This window comes from Egretta garzetta, unplaced genomic scaffold (genome assembly GCF_000687185.1).
Source record: "Egretta garzetta isolate BGI_Z169 unplaced genomic scaffold, ASM68718v1 scaffold117, whole genome shotgun sequence".
NCBI classification, from domain to species: domain Eukaryota; kingdom Metazoa; phylum Chordata; class Aves; order Pelecaniformes; family Ardeidae; genus Egretta; species Egretta garzetta.
This window is the reverse complement of record NW_009260479.1, coordinates 4,256,114-4,276,433: the sequence shown is the minus strand read 5'-3', so window position 1 is coordinate 4,276,433 and position 20,320 is coordinate 4,256,114. Positions and strand designations below refer to the sequence as shown.

Here is a 20,320-nt window from a genome sequence, read left to right as displayed (position 1 = left end):
TTTTCAGAAGTGATTCTTTTTCTTACACGCATCAAGACTCATTTTGAAAGACTTACTTTTCTTGTTTTGGCAAAATAGTTGATCAGCGCAACTGGCAAGGAACTGACATGGAGCAACAAAGAATTTCTGTCTAGCTAAAAATTGTATTCGAGGCCATCTTGGAGCACTTTGTGAACTAGCGTAGAAACTCTTTGTGTAAGAAAGGCCATTCAAGTTAAGTTGCACGTTTTCCTCCCCAAAATTAGCATACCAGAATACTTTTATTGCAGAGTGTTTAGAATACTTTGTACAAGAAATAACAGTAAGTTGAAGATTGCTAACTGAGGATTTGTAATGATGCCAACTGACTTTTTTTTTTTTTTTTTTAAATGAAAGCTTTGTATACATAACAGGATGAGTCATCACTAGAGAGTTCTGAAAGTGTTTGGCATCCCGAAGAATCCTTTTGTATGTCTCTGCCGCACAAAAAAAGTATTTTTGTCATGAAACTCTGCCTTAAGAAGTACAGCAATAATGGGAAGCTTTAGGGGAGGGTTTTCTAATGTGGCTTAAATCTTGACTTTCTATTATTGTGTTTAAAATATTTTGGCATTCTTAGGTCTTCCTGAATAACAGAATGAAAATTTCTAAGTAGTTTGTTGTTTTTTAGTTTTTTTAAGATGTGGCTTCAGATGTATTTCTTCTATGAATTTATTTTTAGAAGTGTGTAATAGGAGCTCGACTGTTTTCCTTAGCTTTAATGCAAGTATTAAAAATCTGGTTGTAGGAGAATACTGGAACTCATTTTGCTTTATTGAAACAGGATCCCTGTTGTAAATCCGTAGTAGCTGCTTATCTGAGTCACACTTACTTTAAGTACATTTCCTTTTGATACAGTTGTTACGTAGAAGAACTGGTTGGCCTTGGTAGTTTCTGTTGTGTCTCTTAAGAAACAAGTATCTTACAAAATTAAAGTTTTTTCTTATGTTAAGCACATCAGTAGTTGCTGTCCTCACTCAGACCAGCTGCTTGATAAAAAGAAGCAGAAACCTTTCTTGGTATTTAAGATGTTCATCAGTGACGTATCAGATCAGCATTGTATTTTGCCCATGTTTTTTCCTAAAGATGCGAAACCCAGTACGTACGATGTTCAAGTGTGTGCGGGGCAGCAGAGACTGAAGTTTGCAGCTGGTGAAATAGGCTAGAAAACTTATTTTTGTCTGAGATTTTTAGGAATGTGTCAAGTTTTTCAGTTTTTTTTTTTCCACTGATTCATTCTTCAGCAGTACATTTTGTAGACCGTGGTATAATTAATTTAAAAAAAATCAAAGCCATTGATGGATTCTTTTATGCCTTGTAGCAGTGATGGTATAGATATTAATTAGGTATTAAATTCAAGTTTTAATTTTTGTGATTTCTTTTGAATGAACCTGAATATGAAATTTCTGGCCAAGGAAACTTGGAAAAAAAAAAAGAACAGAATTCTTCAGAAGAAGAATTCATGAAGAAGTCTTCAGGTTTTGTAGTTTTTCAGCCAGAATAAAAAAACCTGCTTCCATAATAATTTAGAATTGTATAGGCTTTTAATCCCAATTCTCTAAATACTGATAACAGAAAGCATAAAAGACAGAAGGGCTTTTGGACAGTTCTTGAGAAAGTACCTAGGTTAATTATCCAGCATCGCACATGCCAGTGTGATAGTTTTGAGTCCGGCTCTTGGACTTGTGTTTTTATTAGCATGTTTATTTTGCTATGCACATCCAAGGCTAAGCACTTACACAGTTCTTTTGTTTAATTTGAAAGTAGAAAGAAATACAACAGGAATGTATTTAGCTAATAAAGTTGATATTTGGTGATAGTTTTTAATTTAAGGTTAGGATTAGTTCTGTGACATTGCTGAGCAATGATTTTTAATGGTAGCACGCTTTTTCTGTGGTGTGTTTTTTTTTAAGTTGAAGGTCTTATGCTGTGTGTTACCAACTTCGTGTTATTCTACAATAACTTAAATGTTGAATCATGCTAATATGGGGTGTGTCTAGTGAGACTGAAGCCCTAGGGGTTTTTTTTATTTTTCAAAGGAAGCTAAACCTCAACTTTGGGTTTCATTTTTGGAAGAGGTAAACCCTCAACGTATCTACAAAATTGGCCCATAGAATTGGATATAAGAAAATAAGGCGTTGGGGTGTGGCTGTGTCTATAGAGAAGGTAAAATTTTGGTGTAATTTTATGCTTACCTGGCATCCTCTCAGAGCTCTTACTGGGAGGAGCTCTACTTCGAAATACTGTACTTCTTCCAACAATACATGGTTTACAGCTGTTCAGATGAAGGTTTCCCCTGGGGACATTGAACCAACCATGTTACCTTTTACTGTAGGATCCAGATGCAAAGAGGAAAGCCAGTATTTGTTCCTCTCTGAGATGACTTCATGTGCTTGTTTTGCAGCTTGTAGGACAGAACGTTGGCACCTGAATTTTCCGAGTATCTTAGATTTTCTCCCAAGTCTTGAGAATTAAAGTATCCTAGAACATCCATTTTCCAATATGCTGAATGCTGCAGAGCCCGGATGCCATTATAACTTCTTAAGTTTGCAGTAAAAAGGTATTTATAGTGTAATCTGTCATTGAAACAGAACCAAGATACGTGGAGAAGAAAAGGTGGTTATTGAAGGTTTCCCACCTCATCGCTTCTGAGGAACTGTTCCCTGGTAATTTACGTACCCATGTTTCGTTAGCAATGGAAACTTTCTAGTTAGCTTTATATTTACAGGGCATTTAAGGCCACGATTCCAGAGATCTGTTCTGCTGGCAGCAGCGACTGAGGCAGTCGCCTTTTATTGCAGCTGCTCAGCCCTGTTCCTCTGCCAGTGCAACCGCTAGCATGCCTGCGTGGAGATCCTGGCTGCCAACTCGCTTGTGACAGTATAACCTCAATTTGTAAAGGGTACGTGCGACTTAGGTGTTACTTCAGGTGAATATTTGACCATTGTCCAAGCCCTGTTAGTTTTGCGTTGACCCATGCTGGCTTTTTGAAGTGTTACGTATAAAGTGATTTTTCTCTATTTGTAGGTTCTCACAGTAGAATCAGAGCGTTCACAGAAGCAATGTGCTTAAGAGGAAGAGGCCTCTTCGATAGCAATTGGTTTAAAAACAAAATATTTGGGGTTTTTTTTTGGTTTGTTTTTTTTTTTTTTTTTTAGCTTCAGGGTCAAAGTTTCCTTTTACTTTCTGTGGTACAGTTTTACATTGGTAAAATTGTGCTTTTCCAACTTTTTTTCTAGTTAACAGGGTTCTTGATAAAATTTTCAATCTTGTCCAGTTTTAACCTTTGTAAGTAATTTAAGTTTTTAAATGCTTCAGTTACACAGAAAAAAGACAGGATTTGGCATAGTGTTCACATCTTTATCATGTCAGTAACATATAGTCAGCAATTAAATAGCTCCTGTTGTGCCTATGTCTGTTTTACTTGCCCGTAAACCAAACCTTCTGCAAGTCAAGGCACGCCACGCCTAGGCTACACACTCAATCAAATTTAAATTTTGAAATTAATGATGTTATTTTAGATGACCTTAGTACTTTGAAAAGTTGAGATGCAGGAACCCAGCTTTGGGTTATCTTTGTGAGAACTTGGTGCAAAAAATAGATTGCTCAAGATAACAACAACAAAAAGGTAAAAAACCGAGATTGCCCATGATAACAGGTGTCTAAAGAATTCATGTTGTGATGTGTTAGTGCTGAGCTTTTAAAGATGAGAAAATAAGTATTAATAATTCATGTATTTTACTTATGGTAGTTGCAGCACAGTTAAAAAAATTACAGGTACAGGTACTCTGTAAATGTTTTGTGGAAATTTCACTTGAAAAATCAATACAGATTGAGCTGCAGTTCCAGTGCGTTTGAAATCGCTTGTATCCAAGAAACAAGGAAGGAAACCCATCTAAAAGATTGGAGCTGGATAGAAATAGTTAATGGCAGACTGTAGGGATTAGAGTCTGGTTCAGCCTCGCTGCTGTTAATGAGCTGGAAGAAGGTGGAAGCAGCAAGCTAATGGTATTGACAGACAGTATGGAGGTAAATGGATTTGTCAACACAAGGAGAGGGAAAATGGGGAGGAACATAGGTTAGGGATATACAAAATAAAGGAAAAGGAGAAGGTGGTTCCCCCCAACCTCCTCTAACAGATGAAACAACTGCTGTTGAGTCAGTTGGGGCTGATGGGTTTTCCAAACACTGCACCGATAAGAGTAAGAATCGTGCAGTAAAATAATGCTGAAAACAGGCAGCAGATAAATGAATGTGTTTTAATTACCTCAGATATGTTCTAAAGCTGAATGCGTTACCATTTGTGGTGCCGCTGGACTTTCTGTTGACGTGAGGAACAGGCACGACCACAGGACAGTGCTGCTTTGAGACAACAGTTAATGCTCACACCAAAGTTTAAATAAAATGTGTTGGGGTGGGGGGAATGTTGGTAAACTCTAGTAGTTAAGAGTTGAGTACATTTAAACCAGCAACTTTCTGTTTTTATACTAAAAAATATTACACCTTTTTATCTTGTAGGCAGAGTAATAGTAACTGCCTTTTAGGCAGGCATTTTCTTTTTCTATAGGAACTTTGAAAACAAAGTTATACTGAGAGAAGAGAAGGCATTTACATAAAATACCCTTTCTAGAAATAATCTCTGTAGTCCACAATGGATGAAAACATGTAATAGTTATCATCATTCTAAATAAATAAATAAAATTATCCACTGTTGAAGCGTCCCACATGTAACCTCAGCTGCTCTGCAGACACAGACATCGAGACTAGACTAGCAGCATTTACCAGCTGTGTGTAAGAGCTACGCTGCACGTAAAGGGATTTCACATTTTATTATGTGGGAGGGATGATGTCAGTTTGGTTGATTATGCCCCTTTCAAGCTGCTGCGATAATTACCTGCTTGTTACCAGAAGTGTCGAACCCATTTTCAGTTCTTGTTTGCTTTTGCTGTCATGCCCTAATTGCTACATAATTTTGTCCCTGCCAATTACTACCTTGGAGTTGAATTTTACAGTGAAAAAGTTGTAAGACGCAATAAAGTCATTGTTTTTTAGATCCCGTAATTTCAGTAGAATATTTTATTATGCTACAAGAGTATATTGAAGTACATGCTGCTTGCTTCTGTGAGACAGTGAAATCCCATGGTTCCCGGTGAAATCCCATGGTTCCCACTGAAATCAAGAGGATGTGGAAGGTGTGACTTCTTGGGAGGGCAAGTCCCTTGCTGTTGGGATGGCTATCATACGTGCCTCAGTGGTTAAATATGCAAAAATGAAGAGGTGTGGCAAATTGGTAGCTTCAAACTTTATTTTTTTTTTTTTTGGAAATAAAAATATTTACTACATTCTTTAGAGGCAGGAACTCTTTAAGTTTCGTGGTTTTTTTTCTTACTCCTTCCCTTTTGTTCCTTTCTTTTACCTACCATGTGAGTTTTAGAAGTTACTTTTGATGTAGATATTGGGTCACCTGATGTGATCTTTTATCCATAGTTTTCTATAAAGATGTAATGTAAATGGTTTTCTTTAAAAGCTGCTGGGCCTAACAGTGTTTTATATTCTGATTAAAACCATTTGTTTAAATTATCCAGTGGAATAAAACCTACAGTAATTGGGTTGAGGGCTGGCTGACAAAGCAGTTTGTTGTCTTTGGGAGCTGTCATTGCCTTCATTTGTTTTTTGGGTGATCCTGCAGTAATAAAGTCTGGTTATTGGTCAATAACAATTACTGCTGTTGAAATCTGTATATGGAGTGATGTGGATGAGCACAGGGAAGAAGCAAACGTGGGATTCGGATTAAGCACAGTTAAAGAAAATGCTCTTCAGAATAAGGAGAGGGATGGTGTCACCGTGGTGTAGGGTAGAGGTGTAGAGGTGTAGGGATGGGGCTACAGGCTGGAAAGGAGCATTTCTGAAAATAGGTTTAGAGTGTGGGATGTTTGTGGCTGTGGTCTGAGGCTCTGTTTATGGCAGAGACTGGGAGATTGGCTGTTGCCATTTTAATGTGATTCCGGTATCCATTATTCAGATAACAACCGAAAGACCGGAACATTGGCAAAAAGTCACGAAGCGGACCAAAGACTGTAGAAAGCTTGGAGAAAAATTTGGTGAGAAAGGTAAAGGTGCTTAGTCTGTTAGGTTATGGGAGAGTGTGGAATCCAAACCCTAAAACTAAGTAGTAGCTTGATTACGGCAGATAATGTCTCCAGCAGAGAAAATACTGAGTTCTTAAGGGTTCCCTAATGTAAGAGGAAAAGGTACAACAGGAGCCAGCGGTTGAAAACTGAAACCACAGAAGTTCACGTAGCAAATGAGCACGAATTCTTAGGGAGGAACAAACGACAGAGGGTATGGCAAAGTGAGTGGCTCTCTGAAAGATGGGCTTCAATCAGTTATGGTTATTGAGTGATATTTATGGATATTAGACTTGCGTGGATAATAATACTGGCATTGTATCCGGTGAGTCTGTGAGCAGTCGGACGTCTGTTTTGATAGCTCTCTCTGTAGCAGCTTTTTCATGGCTGGTGTAATAATAAATGTTGAACATCTTTGTGGTCAAAGGCTCTTTTCAAATGTATTCTTTAATACATTGATTGCAAAATACAAACGATTTCTAAGATTCTGAGGGCGCAATATACCTCAATTATAATTATTCTGTCATCATGAAGGCTTTCAGGTACTTCAAGGAGAAATTTCGACATGCAAAAATAGAGCAAAAAACCCCAAATCAGTTATGCAGAAGTAATACTGTAACAAAAACCTAATGGTTTTACTGCTGAAATTTATATGTGGCCAAGCTGTGAACGCACCCATGTTCTGTCCAGTCGTGATACCAAGAAAGTAGTTGGGTACATCTGAGTCGCTGTAGCGCTGATGTAAATTACAGCTTGCCGTATGTGCTTCCCTCGTCTTCTCAAGTGGTTGCAAGTATAGCTGTTACGGAACTGCTCTGCCAGCTTTTGATACCTGAAAGTAACTTCTGAAAGGTTTAAGACAATTTTCGAGGCTGTGTGGTCTGGTGAGTAGAACTGAGCTTGCATGCTGTAAATGTTAATTAGAAGCATATGTGTATATGTAAAAAGCAAGCTAAAATAAAAGTATAAATATCTTAAGAAGCTGTCATTCCAGAAGGGCTATGCTCAGAAAAGATTAGGTGAATATACAAATAGTCCCATTATAAATCAGCGCCTGTAGAATGTCTGATTATCTTCGTTACTTGTTTTTCTGGTGGCTTCTGAAAAAGTTACGAAGTGAGTGATTCAGATTGTAATTTCCAAATGCTTTAAGACAGCATTGCTTATAAGCACCCAGAGAAGCTTCAGTCGCTTTATTCCCTCTCCTCCTCCTCTAGCTACTCTTTCCTATCACTGCTTGTCTCCCTTGCTGCTTCCAGCACAAATGTTTGTGGACCTCCACAACATGAAATAGAATAACTGATCTGGATGAAAATCAGCTGTGTTTAGCTGGGTATAAATTCATTCTGTGTTAATTTAACTTTGTTGTAACATTATTTCAACATCTTCTGGTTAGCATGTTTGAATCTTGAACATTTTGGCCTTTTTCTCCATACTGAACATAAATTTTGAGAATTAATTTCCTATTACCTTAAAACCACACTTACTATCCTGTTTAAAATGAGGATATCTGTGGAACTAGAGTGAAGTCACAGAATTTGAGGACCTTGTGCAACTTGCAAGTGCAGTAAATGGAGTAAGCTTACTGCCTGTGTGTCCTTGGATGATGGCCTTGAAGGAACTTGACCTGGAGGTATCAGTTGGTCCTCTTGGATGACTTCCATTGTAGTAGCTGCTGTAACAAGGTGCGCTGGATACGTGCCCCTATCGTGTGACACAGATACGGTTTTGTTTATAACTCTGACCTGTATCGTATGACGTAGGCTGAGCAGTTGCTCATTCTCCTGGTAGCGCTTCTGTCATGGCCTGATCTCGTCTCAGGCTGGGGTTGTGGAGGAGATGATCGGGTAGTAGAACTCCTCTAGCATCAAGTGCTGGGAAACCCATCTGTTTATTAACTTACCTTTTTTTTTCAGGTTTTTCTTTAAAAGCATATTAAAGAAATGAGAGAATAACAGTTTAAAAAAATACTATGAATTTATATATTTAATCTCAATGGACAGAAGACTGGCATGGAGAAAAAATGGAGAAAGTAGCTTGGTATGGTTTGTAGTGGTCTCAAATAAAAAGAGGTGAATGTTTGAGAACATTGGTGTACAGCAATGATCATTGTCCCAAATAAAGACGGTAACTAAACAGTCCTTTAAACAAAAGATCAGAAGTTCTCTATTATAATTATTTAGGGCTGTTCATAACTTACCTGTAATTGTCAGAAGGCAAATTTGTGTCTCTAGGTTAGAAAAATCCCCTTCAGGGATGGAAAAAAAGTGTTTGGATAGTTTTGTTTGGATAGATGCAGCGTTTCTGCCTTATCCATGCCCCTAAAGATTGATTATGTCTGTTTGTACGGATGCTTTTAAACGTGTTTGAAGACTTGTATTAGTTGCGACTGGGCTTTGGAGCATTGCTTATTGTGCTACTTTTATTGTTATTTATATTTCACAATAGTATTTCCAGAGTTTTATTTACTCTGGTATAAAAATAGTTTCCATGATCTGGCTTTTAGGATTTACTTCTAGTTTGAAAACAATTTTGGTAAAAGAAAAGCTATTCATGTGAGTGTACACTGACACCCATCTGATTACACTGCCTATTTGCTTTGCAGGTCTATTTTTATTCTTCTGAGGTTTTCCAAGCCTTCTGAATAAGTTTTAATGGATTTTTAATTAGCAAGCAGATCTTGTGTTTTTTTCCCTTTGGCTTTCTTAGGTTTAGCAAATTTATCGAAAGAAAAATATTTCATAATACTTGTTGACATTATCTGAAATAAAAATGCATTTCTTTATAAGGAGCGCTAAGGGTGCTAACAGATGGAAAAGATACGTGGTGATATGACATTCGTTTCTGTTGTGATTTTTTTCTTGTCTAAATCCATTTTAGATTGGTAATGACAAACTGTAGTTAACATGCAAGAACTACTTTTCTTACGTGCCACCAATTAATTTGGGTATTATTAAGAACATTCTACCTAATGTGTTCTAGGTCAGCACCTTGCGTAAAAGCAGGTTGTTTACATCATTTTGGGTATTGCCGTTCTTTTCATGTCTTGATCCTTCTAGTTTAAGCTTACGTACACGTTGGGGAAAGCAGTAAGGACATAGAGTGGTACCATCGCCCTGGGTTGTTCATCGCCCTGGGTTGTTCATCGCCCTGGGTTGTTCATCGCCCTTTGTAAACAGAAGCTCAGGTGGAATTGGAGGACGGACGCCTTTCTCAGGGAATCCTGTAACACCCGTCTGAGGGACAGACAGGTGGAATTGTTTGGTGATACTGGTAGGATCAGAAATATTTCAAAAGCATAAGAGCGAATGGAATTATTTTCCATATAGTCCACGGGAAGGCTTGTGTTTGCGGTTAGGTCTAAAGATATGAGTAAAACTGATTAGAGACAAAAGATGCTGAGCTTTATTCGATGGGAAAGCATGAGATATTCTGAGTTGACTGATGCATTTTGATAGATGTAAGATCTGGAAACCTCTCAAAACAGTGTCGTTTCGAGAAATTGATATAATAGGTGAGAGTTGAATATTCACATTGTTTTTTGATTACCTTAACTGTGAATTAACGATGAGTAAAAGCAACAATTAGAGCTTTTTATGGTCATTGTATGCAGACTGTACTTGCTGGGTACAAACCCAATTTTTTAGTAAAAACTTCAGTGCTAGGTCATTTGGTTGTTTGTATGCCTGCGCTGTGTGTGGCTCGGTCTTACGGCAGGCGGCACAGTCTGCACCTGCCCTTAATGGATCCAGTGAGAATATTTAACGTAAGCAGACAAATGCATTTTGAAAGAATCTTCACAATCGTACTGTGGTAAGACTCCGGCAGACTGCAAAGTTTCAAAAGGAAATCTTTGAAAATGACTCTTAATTAATGGTGCTAAAATCACAAAAATCTGTTCACAGCGACCGAAACTTCCACCAAGTTCCAAGTACTTGGCAGCTGTTTCTCATGCATGATGACTCAGCTCCGCTGAATTTTGTGTATGGGATCTTGAAATCCCCAGACATGAGAATTACAGTCCTTACTATTGGATTGCCACCTTTATTCAGGAGAGAGTAGCAGGCAAACCCTGCAACAAATGAAGGAGCAAGTAGCCGGATAATTCTTAATTCTTAAAAAAGGCAAGAGCTTGTTGTGGGTAAAAAATCTTGGGCATCATGGCTGTCTAAAGATTGGAGGAGTTAAAACTTCCCCTAGCCGTCGTCATGGAGAAATGAATCTTTTGTTCTGAGGCAAGTGGATGCTTATGCTACCCAGCAAGAAGAACCAGTGTTTGGTGCAGTAGCGTATTTTGATGCAGTTCTGTTTACTTAAAGGAAGGAGAAGTGTGAACAAGCACAGCGTTTGATGGTGCAGGTGCACATGTGAAACTCTTGCAAAGGTTAGAAGATTTGTGTTTTTTGACAATGCCAGTGGTCTCTCAACTGTTAAGGGTTGCCATTTCATTCTCCTTGTCTGTAGAAAATAGAGCATGTGAAATCATTCAGTGGTCTTGATAAGCATTGCTCAGCAAATTCATTGAAGAGCCTCACATGAACTGTTGTCCAGAGGAGTCATAAGAATGCGGCCATCACCAAGTCTGGAGCCAGGTAGCTATGCAGAACTAGCTGGGGTTGGAAACATGCAGATGTCTCTGCCTGTAGCTGCTGGTGCTCCCAAAGATTTGTCTAATTTGGCTCCAGAAAAGGTTTTAAAAAATAGTGCTGAAAATCTGGTATGTTGTTTTGTATCATTTTGATAGTGAACATGGCTAAGTGCATTGGTAACAAATGTGTAGGGGACGTACTTTGTGCAAAACTGCAAATACATAATGTGTCAGAAGGTTGTAATTGCATCAGAATTTTTTTTGTAATATAATTATTTCTGAACTGTGCAATGGTTAAGGTCTGCATGTAATGTGTTTTGTGTTACAGAACTAAAACAATGAACTGTGAGTCAGACAGTGAGGCTGTCGGGGAAGGTAGTTCTTGAGAAATAAGAACTTGTAGCAGTTTTTGATGCTGTATCTTGCTGAGTTAACGTGACAGGTATTTCACTAAAATTAATTTTTGCTTACAGAATTTATAGATGTCTAAAGAGTTTGGAAAGTAAAAAGAAAGCTGAAAGATCTGAAAGCCTTTTTTATGATTTCTCACTCTGTTACTCAAAATGCCTCCAGACCTAAACAGTCCATACATGTAGGTCAGGCAACCTGGCTTCATGCTTTTAACATCAAACTCAGATTTTCTTATGTAATGGTGTCACAAAAAGATAATGCAGAAGTATGTTGCAGTGCAGTAGCCCGAGCCTCAATATTTCAGTCTGTAACTGGCTGTAGCAGAGGTGTGACTTCATGGTTCATGTGAGAAGTTTATTATTTTATGTGACTGTTACTGATAATGAATCCTCCTAGATCCACTGAGGATCTTATGGGTAACAAGTTGGGAAGAAGATTTCATAGTCTTGTTAGTAAGGCTCTGTTTCAGCTAGGATAGCCTTCATCTGCTTTATGTTTTAAAAGAGCAGTTCCAGACTCAAACTGAATAACTGTAACTTCAGGGAAGAACAGAGAAAATGCTGAAGACAGTCGCTTTGACCAGACCAGCCTCACCACCCAACAGGGTGTAGCTTCAGGCTTCTGGTTCTGGTGGCCTTCTGCAGAATTGAGTTGAGATTAAGATTTTCCAGCAGTGAGATGACATTCCTGTTAACAGTAATTATGCCTCTTTGATTCGGGTAGACAGTTCTGACGAGTGCCTGCCGGCAGGACATCGTATTTGCCTTTTTCCCGGTCTCCCATGGAAAGCAATTTTGCTCCAGTATTGGCCTGAGAGCTCGCGTAGTACAGGTGACTATGCAAGAACAGTTGAAGTTGAAAATACAGATAACCCAAACTTCACTTTTACTTAAAAGCACTAATTCATTTGACCTTTAAATTGTTGTTAGAACTGTGCAATGCAAATTTGTTTTGACATGTGATATTTTACTCCAAACCTGTTTTAGGACAGCCTTTTTTCTTCAAGAGCTTTGCGTTCATCAGTGGGTTTCTCTTCCATTAGCTTACTTTTTGTCAACAGTGGATTTACTCTTGAATGAAAACAAAGATGCATCTATGACATTGAGTACAAATAATCTTTAAAAGACTCCTATTTGCATTTCTTTGAGTAGTGTAGGAAATCTTTGACAAATCTCCCTTTCACAGGGAAATACTGGAAAAGTTTAGATAAGAATTGCCAAGCAGAGGCTGGATGCCTTTTATGCTTTTTCTCAGACATCCCTGATCTCAAAGGCTATATTTTTTTTTTTATTTCAGGTGCTTAGTGCTCTCTGAGGTAACTGTAAAATACAGATGTAAAGAAAGTTTCAGCTCTGAACGTATTACAGCCTGAGTGAAAGAATAATGTCTTTTAGATCATTACTGGTTAAAGGAGACATAAGATGGGAAGTTGCAATGTTCTGGTGTTAAATGTAAGCTGGTCACTTCTCTTCGATGTAGTAATTTATGAAAAGATTATTCTGCTTTATAAAACAGAAGTATTAAGATACACACTTTTCTTTGATTGTACCAAAAGACTGATAGGCAATATTGAATATATTTTTGAACTCTTCTAATAATGAAACTGAAGGTTGAGCAAGTTCTATAATGAGAGTGTAGCAAGTCTGGTTCTGTTGATGTTAAACAAAAACTGTTTCCTACAGTTTTTCACTTCTCTCTGTCCCTAAAAGGTCAGCTTTTTTTCATCTTTGCAGCACCTGTGATGTTTCTGTTGCACATCTTTTCCATACATTGGGGTCCTTCTGCCTTTAATATATACATATCTAATGTAAGAAGTAGATAGGAAGAAAGTACATGTTCAGCTCTTTTTTGCACTGTGCGCTGTGGAAGGCAAGCACAGAAAATATTTTCACCTGTTACTGATGGCTCAATTCAAAAGTCCTCTTAAGAATCAATCTTCTAAATCTGAAGCAGTTTGAAGCTGGAGTCAATTCGATAGTGAGTTTTTCATTTTAGGCTTGTTAGCATTTAGAGCTATTGAAATTATTCTAGCTAGCTGGCATCTGCATGGCTTCCAGAGCCATATTGTTCATTTTATCCAGACTTGGACACAGAATTTTCTCAACTTCTATAAGTAATAAAGACTACAGTGAGAAGTAGTGTTCAGAGAGGGGGGAAAAAACCCCTTTCCTTGTAGGTATTCCTGTGAATTGATTCTTGCTTGCTTGCTGTGGTTCCCTTTGCATGGGGCTACTAGCTCAACCGTGGGTAATCCTAGCTTGTACTTAAGCACGGTTAAACTTTTACAGCTGCGCTTGCGCCGTATGGTTCAGCAATGGTGGGAGCGTGTGCTTTTGCACACCTGTGAAAAAGATTCTTGAAAAGACTGCCACAGCTTTCACTTGTGAAACTGTCGTGTGAACATGAATCCGTTACTAGCCGTGCTGATGGCAGCACTAATTGAACCTTTTTATAAATCATTCCTGTACCGTCTTCCAGGGTAAGGCTGTGGACAGATGTTCATTTAACAAGACATCTGTGCTGGTTTAGGATGTTACTGTATCCCAGATGTTACACTGCTTTTTAAGGTTATTGGCCCTGTTTTATATATTTAGTACCATCATTGTGCGCAGCAGTTTGCAAAGCGTAGGAAGGGAGGTAGTTTCTCCCCTGAACAATCTAGAGGTTTTGGCATTTGGGAAAGAGAGGGAAACTTGAGTGGTTCATCTGGACACATTCTCACGAACCTGAAACAGAACACACTGGATTAGTAAGGTAGCTTCCCTGGATGGCCTGAACAAATTGTCACCCAGTTTTGTTGGTAGCAACTTGCGGGGAACTTGCAGAAACTGGTGCCTGGCAATAACTTCTGGGTAATCATAAACCAGCAGCCTGGCAGTGACAGGCATCTGAGGATAGTAGCTTTGTCAGTTATTTCATGTGGTTCCAGGAGATGTTGGCCCATGGCCTCGTTACTGATCACTTTGTGGAAAGAACGAGTAAAATCCAAGATGTGCTTTTGACTTAGATTGTACCTGTCAGGTTGCGGTGCTATTGCTGTCACCTTAAAAAAAAAAAAAAAAACAACAAAAAACACAAAAAACCCAAAAAAACCAAAACCCAAACAAAAAAGCTCAAACCCCAAACATGCAAAAAAAGTCATGCATTTAAAAAAAGGAAAAAAAGACTGCAAGAAGTAGTATCTGAATGCTGGCAGGTGAATAAGACACTTTTCCATTTTCTCCCAGCGTTGTGCATCCATGCAGTTCAGCAGAAGCCTCTCGGGTGCCTGGTGATCCTCCTGTGTTAGCCGAGTCGGCGAGGCTTTCCCCCAGCGCAGGGGGAGCACCTGATGCTCTGCTGAGCCCTGCAAAAGGTTTTTCTGGGCTCTTTTTCCTGTGGGCTACATTTAATTTGTTGCTTAACCAGAGAAGAATTACAAGATTTTTGTTTACTATGGTGTATTTAAAGATGGAGATTAATGAAAGGCATTAGCTAAGAAAGCTAATTGATAACAAATTTAGGAGTGAGTCACAAAGGATTTTGATAAATGACTCCATTTTATGCAAATATGAGTAAAATTATTGTAGACGGTAGTTATATTCAACTGGAGTCCTATATATGTAAAAAGTGTAGTTTTGTCCTTTGTTGACTTCATTTAATGAAATGCTGAGTGTGCTTTAAACGCTTAAGGTCTGTTTCTCTCAGTGGATCCGTTCTTTTAAATGTAGATAGATGCGGTTTTGTTTTTTCCTTTTAAATTGAACTCCGTTGTTGGAAAAAGGCAAGCAAGAAAACCAGTCGCAGAAGCCTTGGCAGCAGTTCAGCCTGCGTACCAAGCCCGCTGCCTGTGGTAGTGACTAATATTTATTGTTGTTTTCTTGTAGAGTCCGTATCGGTCAGGCTCTGCCTGTACATTTTGTTCTTGGTTTGTAAGCTGGAGGAGATGGGGCTCATCTGTGTTCGGTGCTTCTGCCGTCGCGAGCTGATGGGGTTTCTGCAATAAAAGCATGATGTAGTTACTCCTCCTAGTAAGAAAGTTTGGGATTGAGCTTTGAGATCTGCAGCAGAATTGAGGTTGTAATGTTCAGTATGGCAGTTGCGGTTCGGTACTGTCTGTGAGCGAAGGGGAAGGGTCGTTCCATAATTGTTTTAAGGCAGCAAAAGCTGGCCCCGCTGCTGTCTTGCCCCTGCAGCCTTTTTGCATCCTCCTTCAGAAGGATGAACTTCAGAAGAAACAGTCAACTCTCAGGAGGAGAACAGAGCAAAGGTTGTTTTTCCCACTTTTATTTAAGGGCGAGTGGAATAAGTAAATAGAAAAATAAAAAATTTACATGGTTTGTCGGTGGAAAAGTCTAGTTTTATGCAAACCAGCCAAAAGCTTTATGCATAAAACTGTTACATAAAATGTACAAACTTAATGTAAACAAATCCATTCTTATTACAAATGTCAGTTGCAATGCTTAGGTGTGCTCTATGGCCTTCTCAAATGGCGCTTGCTGTGGAAACATTAAATTGTAGTTGTCAGTACAGTGTATATTTCACTGTTTTGTGACTTGAATTATTTTTTTCTCTTAAGTCAAACATAAATTTATAGGCTATAAAATCTCTTCTGATGATTGCAAAATGAATGTAACTAGCAAAAATAAGGTAATCCTACAGTCCAGTATTTTTTCCCCCCCTTCTTCAGTTTCAGTTAAAACCTGCATGGCATTATGAAGGCTTTCTGTAGAGTATTTGGGGGAAGGGAACGTTGAGAAAACACGAGACGTGGTTATATCTTCTGCTGAAAGAAGCAATTATGTTTAATTAATTGACTCCTCTGATTTTCCTTAGTGTTAAATAGGTTGCTAAAATACAGTAGGGAGTTCAAGGAGTGAATACTGCTCTTGTTTAAACAAAATGTTTAAAAAGACTTTGCAAGGTACTTCGGTGCTTAATACATGGAACATAGTTTTAATAGAAAATCTAAAGCTATATGTAAATTATTAAATAAACATAAACAATCATCATCTTCCACTATCCAGTGACCTTCACCTACAGGGCTGTGTTGGAGAACACTGCAATTGGGGTACTTGTGAAGAAAGCAGAATTATCGTTTACGTTTGTGATGATTTCGAAGTAATCCTGCTTTAGTACAAACTTGTAACTTTGTGCTGCAGACGGTTACGTTGGTAGAAGAATAATTGGGATAGGATTTAGAAGTAAGTCCTGTTCTTAGCTGGTTGTGCTCTGTAAAGCTGTTGGTCATTCCTGCACCAAGGGAAATGATTTCGCTTACCTGCGTTCCCATCTGTTCATTTGGTGCTGGCTGATGTGCTGGGATGTTGTGAAGAACTACAAGAAATGTAATGCTTAAATGCTCGTTTTCTTACCAGCTGCATTGTTTTTCTGAGTGTCGGAAGCGTGATACCTTTTTCTTGCTGTATCTCAATCTTGCTGGAAAAGCCTACTCTATCCAGTGAGTGTGATGTTCCATTTGCTCTGCTCCTTGCTCTCCATTATGGATGGGAATAAATCCATGTGACGATCTCAGATGCTACTGAGAGAAACATTCATGTCTCCTTCCCACTTCCAAAACACGTGTCCACCTTCCAGCCAGCCCACCGATCGCTGAGTGCGTGGATGGGCTGACATGGTGGCTGAAGGGTGGAGTGTAAGACAGTTTCTTCTGGTCACTGTGCAGTTTATTCTGGTTTAAATATTTATGAAATGTGGGTTTAAAGAAACTACACTGGAAGCTCATGGAGTGGCAAGTAACTGAAGGGGGGGATGCTGGCTTCCATCTCATTTAAGAAGGCTGTTATGTATTTTCTGTGTTATATGTTTGCCGGCACTGCTTATGCATCCCGTGTATCCCTAGGGTTGCCACTGCGCCCATGTTTTGCAGCATCGTTCCAAACAAATTTCTTAGAGATGCCAAGAGAAGTCTTCTGTCCTTCATCTCTTTTTGCTTTCCTTTCCCCCTGCCAATTCCTTTGTAAATTGAATGGTTTGTTTCCTGCTTTGGTTTGAGCCTCATTTTAATTCTTAAACTGTTCCCAACACAATTCGAAGGGATCTTGTTAGGTAGTCCAAGACAGTCTCTCCTCTTCTAGCAGGAGAGCCACACGTGTAGACTCAAAAGGTGGCTCCAGTTCTCTGCATGTTCTCCTTTGATCCATGAGAACCAAAGGCATTGCATGATAGAGTTTGTTTTATAGCTGATTTAGCAGATCTAGTTCTGCAGAAATAGTTTGGATAGATTTAAGTATTACAATAAGCTGTGCAGAAATAGTTTGGATAGGTTTAAGTATTACAATAAGCTGTACAAAAAAGGGAAATGCTGGTTTTGGAATGATTAATCACTTCAAAAAAACCAAAACAAAACAAAAAAACCAACCAAAAAACCCAAACCAACACAAAACCCACCCCGAAACCAAACCACCTTGTCCCCTCGATATTGAACTAAACCCAAACGTTTCAGAATCCTCTGTGAAAGAGGAACTGGAGCAGTTTTGTTGTGGGGGGGACAAGCGGGGTGCCCGTGTGCTGGCCCGCGTGGCATCCCAATTCAAGGCATGTTGGTTGGGTGAATGGTTGCCTGGGAGCTCTGGGATGTTGGAACCGCCAAGATGCCCCAAACTGCTCAGAATTTGTGTACTTGGAATCAGAAGCTCCCAGGGTCTCCCAGGCTTTCCGTCAGCACGCCAGGCAGGTTGCCAAGTAGCCTGAAAATTTGGGAGGCGAGGTGCCAAGCTCTTGGCTCCCTTTCAAATGGGCTGCTGAACAGCTGGGAATCTGGATGCTTGGGCTTCTCAACAGCCCACCACGTTAGTTGCTGAAAAGCCAGGCAGGGAGAAAAGGCTGGAATTTGTGGCACAAACCTGCCTGCTTTCCGTCAGACCTTGGTTGAAATTGAAGCAAATCTGCCAGGTGTTTTGGTTTTGATGTTCTGTCCTCGTGGGATGACTTTTTTTTAAAGTGATGTGATCTAGTCATCTCTCATAACATCTTATTTATGTGTCAAAATATTATTTCACTGAAAATAATACGTGTTTCAATTTAATTGCTTTAGCATCATTATTATTCTATAGAAATTTCTTCCGAGGATGCCCTGGATGGATTAGTATCTGTTTTATAGTGTATGTAACTACTGGCCAGACTGGATTCTGATCTCTCCTATCTTATCTATAGTTACCTCCTATGTGGAGCAAACAGGATGCTCATTATCTTAAAATCTTGCTGATTTATTGTATTTTTTCACCAGTACAAGTTTTTTACTGTATTTTTTTGTTTTTGGTAATAATAATCAGAAAAACTTAAGGAGGCCAACTGCTGATTCAAGTGTACGTTGTTGAGAACGTTACCTAGAACAGGAAAAAAGGGGAGGAAACTTCTGGTTTGTACAAGACAAATAACGGGTTAGCTTAAATGTTAAATATTTTAATGTTGACATTTATCCCTCAAAATGAAATTATTTAAATCTTTCAGTTTTTTAAAAAGAGTTTTCTCTTACGTTTGCAGGCCTCGGAGTAGAGGAAAAACTGCAGTGGAGGATGAAGACAGTATGGATGGTTTGGAGGCAGCAGAAACAGAAAACACTGTGGAAACAGGTAATGAGAGTATAGTGTTGATGCTGTCTGGTTATTGCTTTTCTCAGAAATGCATTTAATTATGTGGGACTTTGGTAGACAAGAAATATTTCTTTAATTCTGTGGTATGAGATGTGCATTTGGGCAGATATAAAAGAAAAAAAACCCTATATTATTTAAACCTATATCAACTAAAGCTATTTGAACCTGTTGCTTTTAGATAGTCTAATTGGAATGCCTTCATAGCGTAGCTATGTCTTTTCTGGTTTTGCAAGTCTGTATCTAACAAAAAAAAAAAAGCTCTGAAGTGGTAGCTATTTTTAGAATACCTGCCAAAATACAGTATTACTTATTGACCTGTATCTTCAGCTAACTCCAGCAGATTATATACCAAAGGGATAACGGGGCTAACCAAATGTTACTGCTTCCTAGAAACAAGATAAATCTCCGTTCTTGCTTTTGTAAATATTTGTTTTGATAGTACCCAAACGCTTCCATTACCAGAGGGATCTCATTGTACTGGATCGAGTACTGTTGTAACAGTTTGTGATTTCTGTTCTGGCAGGTTAAGGGTCTAAAGAGACAGGCAGATGAGCTAACACACAAGATAAAGGCCATGGTGAAGAACTGTCATGTCTTTGCCAGGCACATGTCTGTAGCCATTTGCCTGTTTTTAACCAGGGACTGAATATGCGTAGAAGGGTGAAACTTGCCAGGAAGGATGAAGCCGTGGCCAACTGGCGGGAGTTTGTCGGCTTGAACACAAATAAGCCTTAAAAATGCATTGAGACGTAAGGGCTTATAAATGTAATTAGGTGGCCCTATATGTGTAATGAGCAAAGTGGAAAGAAATGTAGAGACACCTAACAGCAGAAGCTCTGGTCAGGGCAGCAGTGGTGTGGAAATGCTGGCTGAGTTAAGGGAGTTGTTGAATTACTCTCATAGCTGCTAAGTAAGGGAGGTAGAGTTGTGAAGTCCTTAAAGATGAAGACAAGAATCTGTGCTTAGCGTAGATTCCTTTTGAGGTCTTCTACTTGTTCTCCATAGAGCCGTTTTGCAGCAATACCTTACATAGACCATACAAGAATATGGTTGCAGTAGTGAAAGTTATAAAAGAGGAGGCTGGAATTCTCAAGTTGGATGGAGGATGAGCTTTGACTGGTCGTCTGCTTCTTACTTGCTAGCTGGTGAATGGTGGCAAAGGCTTTATGCTCAAGACTCTCGGCTTTGGGGAGTGTCATGGGTATTTAGTCACATCTTGTGTTGAATTTAAGTGTTACTGGTTTGTGGAGGGAGTCTAGATCAAAGCTTAATACAAAGATGTTTCATCGTTTTATTCTGTCCATTGTTTTTCTGCATCTGGTAATAAGCTGCTGGTGGTAGTGAACTTGGATGGTCTTTTCCAGCTTCTACAAGCAGGTAATTACCAGTTGTTAAAGTTGAAAGTGAAAAAGTTGTAGCAGTTGTCTGGTGTAGTTGTCTGTAGAAAAACAGTAGGGGAAAGGAAGGCTAGTTCTAATTGTGTCCTATATTCCATTTATTACTCTTCCTGTTCCACATGCTACAAACAGTCTTAGATCAGCAGAGGGTGGTAAGTTTTGTAAATTTTAAATTAATTTTAA

General features: G+C 38.9%; 1 protein-coding gene across 1 annotated transcript in view; it reads left to right on the top strand.

The window, feature by feature from the left end:
- The window catches only part of KMT2C (lysine methyltransferase 2C), a gene marked incomplete at its 5' end in the record, with an annotated part of 219,835 nt that overhangs the window by 47,855 nt on the left and 151,660 nt on the right, over positions 1–20,320 (top strand). The window contains 1 exon segment of the mRNA XM_035899644.1: positions 18,631–18,719. Within this exon segment, the coding sequence (XP_035755537.1) occupies positions 18,631–18,719 (89 nt within the window).